A 12,303-nucleotide genomic window follows, 5' to 3' on the forward strand; every position below is an offset into this window, starting at 1 on the left:
TATTAAGAACGGCTATGCGGTAAATTATAAACAGGGAAGAAAAAATCTGCAGAAATTCACTGAATTGTCTGCTAATGCGTAGCATCCGTGTGCCGCTTGTCTAGAGCACGAGTTCTTCTTCACAGTAAAAATTGACTACGATTAGCCAAAGCCATTTTATTGTTTCTGTGTAATATTTTGTTTATTTTCTCGAAAGATGGAAATTAATAGAATTATACCGATTAACTGCCTTTACTTTGCCAATTATGCATTTCTCTCCAGATTAAATTGCGTACCGGCGGGTTGGTCTGTTATTGCAATATTTCATTCGCATTTTCAATGTTCTTTACCGAGATTTTTTAGTTTGCAGTTCCTTTTTTGGAGGACATGCATAAGATGCATATTTTTGATTTCGTGAGATCATTTTTTTGCAAAATATTTTTTTATTTTTTTTATTTTGGGATTTTTAGAAGTTCTTTTCGACCAATTATGTCTACGCTATTATAAGGATTGAATGTGTTACTTGCGCCAGTTATGATTTTTGTGGAAATGCAGGGGTTTACCCGGTTTGCTCATTGTCGCTAAGTTTTATTCGTATTTGGAATGTTTTTTTGTGGGCTTTTTCCGTGTAGTCTTCGGTTTTTGGAGATGTATAATATGCATATTTTTTTATTTCGTCAGATGATTTTTGAAAAAATTGTTTTGTGTTTTTCTTATTTTTTGGGTTTTCAAAATTCTGTTCGACCAATCATCTCCGTTTACGCTGCTATAACGATTAAATGTATTACTTCTGCCAATTGCGCAATTTTTTGCAACTGCAGGGCGTTATACGGTCTTGGCCGCGGGGGTACTCGGCAAAGAATGCTAAGCATGTTGTGTGGGAACGCCTTCTGAAGCGACTCACTTTCTTATTCGGTGCCGCCTGCATTTTTTCACGCGAAAAACAGAAGAGCAATTGCATGTTACGAAGAGAGCAACATGACCAGCACGGAAAGGGAAAACCTTCTTGCGAGCCTCCTAGATCTATCATTGTACACACTCGCTGAACTTAAAGGGTTATTTTTTTCTGATCAGTACCTTAGTAGCTGTGCTTTAATCACCTGCTTGCAAATTTGCACTACCTTGCGCACAGGCTGATATGTAAAAAGCTTTGTAATGTTGCCCGTGTGCTTTTAATTTCAATATTCTGTTTCCGGCGTGCGCTGCACGTTATAGCGCAAAAAAAAGTATTGTGTACTCAGAATCACGCACGTTTGCCTCCCTTCAGATTTGAAAATTTTTTCCAACCTGTGATAAAATTTATTTTAATTTTCTCTGCTTGCTTTCATGTTTGCAAGTATTTGAAAGTGTTGCAGCTGAAAGACACTCGGTGCATTACGTCATTTCGTGTTTTAATCCCTTGTATTAGCTGGAGCACTTTGAATCCTTCCATGTACGTACGAAGTCACCCAACTGACAACGTTATTGCGCTTTCACTTTGAGTATTATTCGTTTTCTGTTCTCTGGGCATTGTAGCGCAATTACTACTTCTTTATTTATGTACTCTGAACGACGCGTATTTGCTTCCATTCAGAGAGAGAGAGAGATGACTTTATTTGATGCCCGAGATGGGTTCTGAAGGATAGACGAGTTGGACAGTCTCCCTTCCTCAGCCGTCAACCAGAATTCCTTGGATCCTCGCGGCGGCTTCGGGCATCCCGACTGATGTGAGTTGTGGCTCCGGTGTGGAGCTGAGCAGAACAGTCTCCCATTGTTCCCCAGTCTTAATGTTGTATCCGTTAAGTGTATTCATATCGGGCTTGCCACTTTAGGCGGTCCTATTTTTTTGGAGCTCATGGCAAGACCATGTCATGTGCTGTAGGTTCTCTGCTGTTGCACAAAGTGCAGAGGTTTGAGGAAATGTCTGGATAGCAACAGTTGAGGGAAACAGGGCTTGGAAAAGTGTTTGTCTGCAACCGTCGCCACGTGACTGCCTCTTTCCTGGAAAGGATGTGGTGGGTAGGTGGATGTTTGCATCTGGCTAATCTGTAGTGATTTATTATATCGCGGTATGTGACTAGCCTGTCTCTGAGTGATCTGATAATGTGTGCTTGTTCTTGTCATTCCTGTGCTATCTGGTGTGGGGATGATGGTGGTTGTGGTGGCGTCGTAGGTAACACAGAACGGTTGGAAAGAGGTGGAGCGTTTGCGTGGGCCAGTTCATTCCCCTTAGACCAGTGGGCCGAAGTCCATATCAAAAGAATTTTTCTTTGGTTGGTAGTATTCTATAAAGGCTAGGCTGCGGTTGGGGAGATCCTGCCTTTCGCGAAGTTAAGTATGCAGACGGTAAACGCTATATCGCTCACTACTAGGCTACAAATTGCAGCCAAATGAGAGCGGAGCGACTAAGCGAAGCGAGCAGTTGCATGCCGAGACCGAGCAAGCATCGCAGCGGCTCGCGGCAAGCGCGGCGGCTGGATCGATGCCCTCTCAGCGATGGTGGCGCCTGCTGCGGCGCGCTCTGTCAACTGGCGCCGAAGTTTCGTGACGAGTAAAAGCAGTGAATTACTCTGATTCTGCTAAAAGCCTCATTTTTAGAGCAGTTCGACCAAAACACATATACAAAATGACGTGCCATAATTTTGTACACTAGCACTAGGTGGGTCAACCAAAATAAATCTGTGCGCTTACTTTGAAGACTGTGGGGTAATGAGGAAGCGAACACGCCTGCCTCCTATACAACACTGTCTCTTTCCGAACGCCCTTTGACACAGCTGCCCGCGCTGCGGTGGCTCAGTGGCTTAGGCGTTGTGCTGCTGAGCACAAGGACGCGGATGCTATTCCCGGCCGCGGCGGCCGCTTTTCTGATGAAGGCGAAAAGCAAAAAACGCCCGTGTGAAGATTTCGCCGCACGTTAAAGATCCCAAGGTGGTCAAAATTAATCTGGAGGGCTACACTACGACGCGCCTCTTAGCCCAGGCGTGTCGGAGGCACGCAAAACCACACAGCTGCGGCTGAACCACCAGACAATTATTTCCCCACACCCCTCTGCTAATAGAGAACAAGCTGTTCTGCTCCGCCGGGCGCAGACAAATGCAGCAGAACCCCGTTGATACGTACTCGGTTCATACGATTTCGCGGTTACTGCGCACTCATTAGGGAACACTAAAAAATTCCACAGAGTGCGTTTCTTACCGGATAGTACGTTTTTCCGGATTGTACGTTTCTCCCTTGCGTTTCTTTTAAGCGTGTCAACGAGATTCTACTGTACCTTGTTGACACCCGCCCGCAAAGGCCCATCTTTTGAAGACCCTCCTCCAGTTGCTAACATGCTAACACTGCAGGCTATCCGAACAGTATTCATGCGCTGTGGGGATGTCCGGCAACTAAACCAAATGCACGACTAACCCTTCCTCTGGCAAAGTTGCGCATCCCGCTCGGACAGGTCCGGTGGACTCATGCGACTCCCCTTGCCAGATCAATTTTATATAGATAGTGGCTCATATCCAGCGCTGCGCGAGAAATGGGCCACAACCGTGACACAGCCACAACCACAACCACAAATGCTCATTACTCCGAGATAATAAAGTTTTCAATCAATCAATCAATCAATCAATCAATCAATCAATCAATCAATCAATCAATCAATCAATCAATCAATCAATCAATCAATCAATCAATCAATCAATCAATCAATCAATCGGCAGAGTTCTCGTCAACTGCCCAGGTTGACGGCCTTTCATTGGGAGAAGTTAAAAAGGCCTTATCTTGAAGGCGTAGCAGTGTTTATACCCGCACATCCACTGTGTTTATACCCGCGCATCCACTGTACTGCAAAGGCGTGGGTAGTTGACGGGAGCCCTGCCGATGCACATCAAAATAAGACGAGCGCAAAGGCAGCGGAAACTTGCCCTGAGCAGCAGCACAAAGTTCTCCTTGTCCTGGGGCAGGCCTCCTCCGCTAGCCGGGTAGTGCCAGGTGAGCACCAGGCCGTCGACGCGGTGATCGCGGCAGAAGTCCACGGCGCTGGCAGCGAAGTCCTTGCGGTGCTTCTCGGACCGGGCCACTTTGCTGTAGGGCAATGAGCCCAGGCTCTGGCCGCCCACCGACACCATCAGCTTGAGCGCGCCGTTGCGCCGCTTCACGCTGGCAAACCGCCGCAGGTTACCTGCGCATCGTTGACGCCACCGCGCCCAGAGGAATGTCTCACAACTTTATGGCACTACTAACCTGATGATAGCAGTGCCGGGAAGTGGCTCGCGTGCACGTGGGCTCTTTACGTGTGCATTATTTGTGGCACGTAGTGTATAGTTTTATTCTAATTATCTTTTCGCCCCGACAACTGACTACATATGTGTTTAAGTCTCCCCTGGTTATATATATATATATATATATATATATATATATATATATATATATATTCCTTGCTATATTCCTTTCTTTATTTCCACACATTGCAGCCCCACGGGGCTATTGCATACGGCCAAAACATCACTGGTTACATGCAGCGGGGCATGAAGCGGAACAGCGTACACCGAAACTATTCAACAAAAGTACAAGAAAGGAAAATAAGTCAGCACTTCGTTGTAGCGAGAGTTTCTTGTACAGTATAGCTTCCGAGGTTTGGCTGTGCGGAAAGGCACAGACTGCGCAGGTGCGGTCTCGACCTTTGCCGACCTCGCCTGCTCCGACCGTGCTTCATCGTCCCTGCCGGCTTACCGTCTGCGCCGCGGAGTCGATGCCACAAGCAGCGTCAGCTGGGAGAGAGAGCTGTTATCGCGGCCCGAGCTGAAGGTGTCTTGGACTGAGGAAGCCACCCCGAACACTCCGATTTATTTGTTTTCCTCAATAAAAAAATTTATTCTCACCGTCAGGAAAGGGAGCATCCATGGCCTCAGCGCTTCCTTCCATCGAATGAAAAGTAATACGCTTCCTTTTGGTTCAGCGTGGGCTGTAGATTCTTCCCTACCGGCTGCTCCCCACTCCCGCATAAAGGTTCGATTTCTTCTCTTGACTGACAGTCTGTACCACCACCTGGTGCACCGGTTGACATCGTATTTTGTTGCTCCCATGTTCTCTGCGAGATGTCTCGCAGAGCCCGTAGGAGTAAGCAAACATGGCGTCAACGTGGGCCGGTGCGCGTGCATTATTATGCAACCGCTGCTAAAGACGGCTCAGTGCTGCCTATGCCTTCTTGCCCGAGTATAAGTGTACCATGGTTACTAGATGGCGCTTTTATCCAGCGGCCGTAGCAGTCCAGCTTCCAAAATTCCGCAGTCGTACAAAGAACATTTGTGCTACAAGGACTCCTTTCCGCGAACAGAGAACTTGAAATTTACGAATTTCCGGCCCTAAAAATCGCGTGTGTGAAAACAGAATATTCCGGCATGGCGGCGTAGCCGCTAGCTACATTCCGTGGCCTATTGTAGCTGGACGAACTTTGTCGACGGCTCACCGTTTCCTCCGCCGTCCGAGTAGTCGTTCCAGGGGTCAGAGGAGACGACCTCGGCGCCTCGGATGCCGACTGTGTTGTAGACGAGGTGCGTGCATGGTCGCGTATCCAGCTTCTGCACCAGGCTCTTTCCTTTGCCGCTCCGGTAAAAAGACCAGCTGTTCCAGTAGCACACCACTCGTCGCCGATCACCATCTTCGGCCGCTCTCGCCGTGCCCGGCGCACCGGTAGTCGCTGCCGTGGCTGCGTCGGGTTAAAACACCGTTCCAAACATTTTCACTGCCTAAAATCCTGCTTTCACCACCCTTTTAGGGGCGAAGCACGTTGGGGGCTCGGGCTGTCGGCCTCCTGTCGTCGTCTCCTGTAGTCACGGTACTAAAACACCGGGACACTTGTTTTCCAGCGCCTCGCTCTAGAACGTAACGCGTACTAACAGAATGGTGTGTAATGAATAAAACCGGTTCAAATTAAATTATTACATGATTTCAAGATTTGTGCAACGCTCGCTGTCCGCTTCAGCAATCGCCAAGCACAAGCAGAAGCTGTTTGTAGACAGTTTATAATTTGTGTGACACTCAAGTATCCACCGACTCTCTACGCTACGCCTGACCGGGTCGGGTGGCTGGTCGAACCCGGGGCTCGCTGATTACCGAGGACGAGCGCCCAGGGCGAGGTGCGGGCATTGCACTGCGCCCGCGTTTACCCCTGCCACTACGCAAACTGGGGCAGATGGGGCACGCAAATTGCTTAAATCCGGTTCAACCCAAGAGAGGGCGCCACCGCCTCAGCAAGCGCGCGATTGCTCCTCCCACCGGCGCTTCTCCGGCGCCCAGCCAGAGCGCGCCGTACGGCAAGAGAGAAACTTACAATCTTTGAATACACTTATACATTGCATGCCTCGCTCCTCCCCAGGTTTCGCGTTAGTGGAGATGACCCGTTCTTTTTGCGCTATGTTGTACGCGCGGAGTGCAAGCTTGGATCACCAAATTTACAAAATAATAATCTGCCCCAACCAGCTGAGGCGCGATACAGATACAAGGATGACGTTGAAAAGGGTGCTTATACATCTGGCGATCCCAAGTGTAGGCTGGCATTCATGCCGCCGGAAACGAACGCCTTAAAATGTCCTTCTTTTACGTGAACGGGCTTTTTCTAGCAACAAAATCTAAAATGTTAACATCAAGGTAAGCTCACTGCTAACGTTTAACTACATGATACGTAAAAACAGCTCTAATGACTGAACAAGCACGGTCGGTAACAGAGGGAACGGGCGCTGCTTTACGGGTTTAAAACGTAGCATCGGAAACGAACATGGAAACAAAAACCAAAAAAAAAAAATTACCATCCCTTCTTAAAGAAAGTTGAGAGAAGCGCGAAAGCTTTCTCTCATCAAAACTGCGTCAAAACCTCCGCTGAAAGTGCGTCCAAACGATCGTCAAACCAGAGTCCGTCAATGATTTTCTGGTCAAACCTTCAAAGATCCAAGTCGCAAACGAAGAACGAACTCATGCAACAATTTTTCGCGCACTAAGTAAACGCATCTCGCACTATCTGAATGCATACCGCTACGTGGTTTATGAGATAAAAGTATATTGTTGTACTCCTTCATGATCGACGCGTGTACTGTCTTACTGAAAACCATTCCTTTTTCGCGATTTTGAAGTGTAACCGTTTTGACGCAATGGAAGCCCGGTTTCGCGCATGCGCCGTGTGTCCAGAGATCTCATCAGAGCTTTTCGGTCGACCAACCGGTCTACGGGGAAATGCATTAGTTTTTTGACAGGCGGCCATTGGTCCCACTGAAAGGACTTTCGCTTTAAAAAACTGTTAGATGCGGCGCGCGTTGTGATTCCAGCATTCAAATGAACCACACATGTTTGGTCACCTTGGGCAGGCTGCACGTAGCAGCGCTTAATTAAGGGCGCAGTCGTGGTGGTATCACATGTGGTATTTCCGCTCCAGGACTACTATATGTCAGTACTATATAGTCAATATTATGGGAAACTTATGGGACACGAATTTTACGCAGCTTTACAAGGTAGGATAGCACGCTCAGTTCATATTCGGCCATCACATCCGTTTGCGTCACTTGTTTTTCAAGCCCTAGTAGCGACTAACGACTTGCTGCGTCACCGTAAAGTCTACGTTTCTTTTTTGGGAGGTTCGGAAAGTGAAAGTCTCGGCATGCCATTGCTCCTCTTGCTGTCCGCTATTTTTTTTTTTCTGGGGGAGGAGTTCCATTTTCTTCAGGTGATTACACTCTCTAGATGGAATGGATGACTCTATTCTAGCAAAAAGGCCAAGACACTCTTGAGCAGAGGCGTCGGAACTATTTTTTGACTGGGGGAGCAAAAAAATCCTTCCATAGACGACATCATCATCATCATCATCATCATCATCATCATCATAAATTTTCCTTGAGGACTCACACATGCGCAGTATTCCAGATGACAAATATACCATACAAAATCCAATCAAATTTTTATCCATGATCCCAGATGCTGGAGAGCAGTCAAAAATCCCGTTAGTGTTTTGATGGCTTGTGCACCCTCTACAAGGCGACGGTAGCACGCACAGTTCAATATATTTTGTGTATAGCGGTACAAAAAAGCACTGCACGCTCTCGAAACATATGAAAACAGTAACAGAGAACTTACAGCGGTAGCGCAAAATGCCAGATCATCTCTCGATACACATTTCGACTCGAACGTGTGGGAACGGCTCGTTGCGCACCGTCCTCGACAAACTGCCGGCTCACCGCTCCGACGTAAGGGTGTCGCTCGGTCTTACTTCAGGTTGAGCCTGGGGAACTTAAGGCTACTCCCTTCGCCGGGCCCCGCGTTATCATGGCCCTCCGTTCAGTGATTCGCTCGGCCTGAGTGACCGCCTCCAAAATGTTGTCCGGGTACCCGCGGTAGGCGCGTGGCTACAGAGGGTTAAGCGCCGGTGGTGGACGGCGGGACGGCCGCGCGCATTTGAAGCGAATTTCGTCCGATCGTTAAGACCTCGGAATAAACCAACTTTCCCAGAACCGTCTGAGGCTCTGCGGAAGTCTATGGGTGCTCTTTGACTGGGGGGAGCCGTGCTCCCCCATTTGTACAGTAGGGGGAGCCGTCGCTCCCCCTGCTTTCTTTGTTCCAACGCCCATGCTCTTGAGATAAAAAAATTCGCTCACCATAGGTCGCCTCGCGCGGCAGGCGCAGTTTTCATCGTAAGCTCGCCGCCGCCTTATATACTAGCCTGATACAACCTAACCAAACGTAACGTAACTTATAAATTAACATAAGCTATATCAATCCAAACAAAGTGACTCCCGTAGACCCCTTTACTAAATAAAACACAACTAAAAAATGCGCTGCATAAAAAAAAGCCACATCGCGGGACGCCCTCGTGCCGTTGAGCTCAAGCACCACGTGATGCTACACAACGACCTGCAAATGACTCTCCCGTGCTGTAGTTGGCGAACAGCTGTTTGCAGCTTAGAAGATCACCCCGCACGTGACTGCTATAAACTCACACACAGCTACTCACACACACGCAAAAAGCTGTCTGTATGCCGTCCGCCTTCCTGTGGATTGCCCTCAACGCACCACAGAAGCAGAAAAGGGGCGCCGTATCAGTGCGATTACAACGCGAAAGCGACGCGCGTAAACCATTCAACCCTCGCTGCTTCGTGTTTTGCGCCCCTGTCACGTAAGCTTCGTCCACAGCCTGTCTTGACAGGGCGCAAGCAACACTGCGGCGGAGCCCTGCCTTCTCGATAAAGGCCCACTTACCGGAGTATGCATTGCTGCCTAGCACCGCTGCCAGGAGGCCCAAGGCGGCGACCCACTTCATCCTTGCCCGGAGTGTGTCGGAGGGCGTTTCGGCAAAGAGGAGGTCCTTCCTGCCGCCTCGCGACGTCTCGAGGCAAGTGCGCTCTCTCGCCGCCCGAGTGCCGCTGGCCTGGCCCACGGTGGAGAGAGGCCAGAAAGAAAGTGCGAGCGATCGCGGCGATCAGGAATCCCTACGTTACTGGCAGACTGTTCGGAGCCGCATCGCAATGAGCCGGTCGCTCTTTACGCGCCCGCGAACCGGATTTTCACACTGGGGCAATGAAGCGTGCGCGGACATGGTCGCGCTTGGGAACTCCGAGCGCTGTGGGCACACCGTGTCCGCCGGTTGTTGCCCCGGGGTGCGTGGTCCGGCTGTCCTTGGGTCGTGTTGTTCAACTGCTCTTCGAGCGCTCGCGAACCTCATACCCGGTGGACACTTTTGGAAACGCGATGATGGATGCCACCACGTGACTGCCGCCGTCTCGGCCTCATGTTATCTCTCTCTCCCTCCCGCTTTGCCCGTGGTGTGCACCGTTCGTTGAATCTGGCCCTATATACTGCGCCCCTTCGATTATCAATCCAGTACTCACCGCGTCAGCCATGGATGCAATTCCGGCGTTTGCTTTTCACATGTATTGCTATGAAACTACCTGTTCTAGGGGATTCCCCGGCTCCTGTCGGGCTGACCTCGTTCGCCAACGGCCTCTTGATTAGCCTGCATTAACTGGAAACAGAACCCAACGGTGTTATCCATGCTGCCAATAGTGGTACCAGTTATACATACTTTTTACTGCACTCGCAAGGAATACTTCATGACAGTATTCTGTGGCTTATCTCTGTGTTGTCCACTTAAAGCCAACACATTCACGGTATCGTGAGCGAAGCATTTGAAGCGAGACTAAATGCGGTTCCACGAGAGTTCGCCCACCTTGCATTGGGGCCCTTTCAAAGTTTCGCACTGATGGTGAGGAACGGGGATCCCAATACCGACTGGTTTCGCTCGCTGGGAAGCAGCCACCGTACGAGGCTAAGTACCGGCAAAGCCGTTACACCCGCTCTGCGGTGCTTGTACAAATCGGAAGGAAACGACCCCACTTGTCAACGTTACTCCACCAGAGCTCGGGCTGCGGAAGATTGCTTGCTGTTGGAGTGTTCCGGCCTCGCAGGGGGCCATCGCACTGCCTAGACGCAACTTTGATAGGTGCCAGGCGGTCCAAACCCATCGGAGAGGGGTGAGGACTGGTTAATCGCGGGAAGTTCCCGGTGACAAACATGCGCATGCTTTCCTTCGTCCGGTAAGGTGGGCTGGAGGACAGCATCTAGACCCCTTCCCCCTTCCGCTCTGTGTCCTGCGGAAAACTATGGGGCTCAGGTTTTCTTGCTTTCAACGAACGTTTTTGAACGGACACTCTGATGACGATGATGATAATGATGAAAACAATAATAATAACAATGGCTGCGCTAGTCAGGTATTCCAACTAGGTCTTATTGCAATAGCATTCACTAGAATAATGTATTGCACGCACGCGTTGTCGACTGTAGGCGGGGCTAGAGAAGGATTGTGCGTAGAAAAGAGAAGCACTTTTTGCTCATCCTCATTTCCCCCCTTGTATGTGTACACAGGTGGCTGTGTGGCAGGGGAATCCAACGATGCGAAAGCTGGCAGGCAGGAAAGGAAACGTATTCTTTAAAATTATGAGAAGTTCCGGAAAATTGGGCGGGTGGTGGAAGGAGGGCGTCCACTAGGACGGTCATCGGACGGATAACTTGTCCCTGCAAAGCATGCACAACCGAAACATCAGCGAAGGCTATTCAAGTACATAAAAAAGTGTTTAAGTCAAGCTACTTTTCAGAACAATGTATTGGGCGCCCGAAATAATTTAGGGCACATTGTGCTATGTGACGTCCCTGAAATATGTGCTCACGGCACGCGTGCTGGAGGTCAGGCTGCATTGAAGCGCAGCCACCTCAGCGCAAACTGAAACCCTCTGCAGTGTACGTAAAATAATGGTCGCCACGCTCACCCAGCAGGTTTGCGGAACCCTCCAGTAAAGTTCCTAATCATTCCATTCGTGCCGCGCCGCGAAAGCTATAGGCTTACAATCACGTCGGTGTTTGTAAGAATGGTCAGATGACGTACTTACAGGGCTGCCTTTCCTGGCGAATCTTGTCTGCAGTTAGGATTGTGTTAACGTTTCCTTTCTCGCAATCCGAAGCTGTGTCGACAGAATTCCAGTGCTTGTATAGGTTCGATTCACGGTCATCTTCCTGGCATTTGGCGTTGCTTTAGGTGGCATATGAGCAAAACTCTATGCTAGTGCGCCCAAGCTTTCTCGATGTGACTTGGAGGTAGGAGAGGGCAGGTATTTGGGCGATTTTTGAGGCGGGGTATCACGGGGGATAGCCTATGCAACCTTCTTGCTGACGTCAGCAATGCCACTGACCCCCCGCGTTGACTCACATGGTGGCCGAGGCACGAGGTCTTGGGTTCGCTTCCCGGTAGCACATTGTTTCGCCTGTACTTAAAAAAAAAATTCTCCCGGTGGCAAGAACAACTGCACACACGGAGCTCCCCACGCGTTATTATTTCCCTTTTTTTCGTCTGGAGGCTGCTGTTACACGGGTTTCTCAACATAGATCAGTGTGGGAGCAACCCCTTCCCTAGCTGTCCCAAATATATAATTTATACACGTTCATATGGTTGTAAACCTTATTTTAGAGGAGGGGTTCCCCCCTCCCGTGCCAGTGTTACTTTTTACTCTGCTGATATATTTCACGTTTCAGGTTGGTGCGTTCGGTGAACGGTTCCTCGAGGCTAGCCTGGCTTGTTGTTTTTCTAACACCGTTTCTACGGATGGTTTTTCTTGTAGAATAGGCGTCCAGGGAGATAGAGAAAAGAAGAGATGCAGGACATGACGAAATAGCATTGAATCCACGGAGGGACTAGGAAAGCTTGCAAAATTATTATCAGTATGCTTTAGCTACCGGTATCCTAAAAATGCCAAGCTAATTTAAATCAAATAATAATCACATCAGCCTCACCTTCTTTGTATACGAGCTGTTTACCAAGACATTAGT

The 12,303-nt window shown here is 49.2% G+C and overlaps 1 protein-coding gene across 1 annotated transcript in view; it reads right to left on the minus strand.

Annotated features, from left to right (window-relative positions):
• The window catches only part of LOC144162626 (endochitinase-like), a 9,972-nt gene extending 617 nt beyond the window's left edge, over window positions 1-9,355 (minus strand). Inside the window, exons 1-3 of the mRNA XM_077693243.1 lie at window positions 9,187-9,355; window positions 5,414-5,653; window positions 3,870-4,126 (exon numbers count right to left, since the gene is read on the minus strand). Coding sequence (XP_077549369.1) covers window positions 3,870-4,126; window positions 5,414-5,653; window positions 9,187-9,247 — 558 coding nt within the window. The 5' untranslated portion in view covers window positions 9,248-9,355. The remainder of the gene's footprint in view (window positions 1-3,869; window positions 4,127-5,413; window positions 5,654-9,186) is intronic.
• Window positions 9,356-12,303: the final 2,948 nt, after the last annotated feature.

The sequence above is a fragment of the Haemaphysalis longicornis genome, unplaced genomic scaffold (assembly GCF_048455015.1).
Source record: "Haemaphysalis longicornis isolate Haplotype H1 unplaced genomic scaffold, Haemaphysalis longicornis Haplotype H1 scaffold_1, whole genome shotgun sequence".
In the NCBI taxonomy this organism is placed as follows: domain Eukaryota; kingdom Metazoa; phylum Arthropoda; class Arachnida; order Ixodida; family Ixodidae; genus Haemaphysalis; species Haemaphysalis longicornis.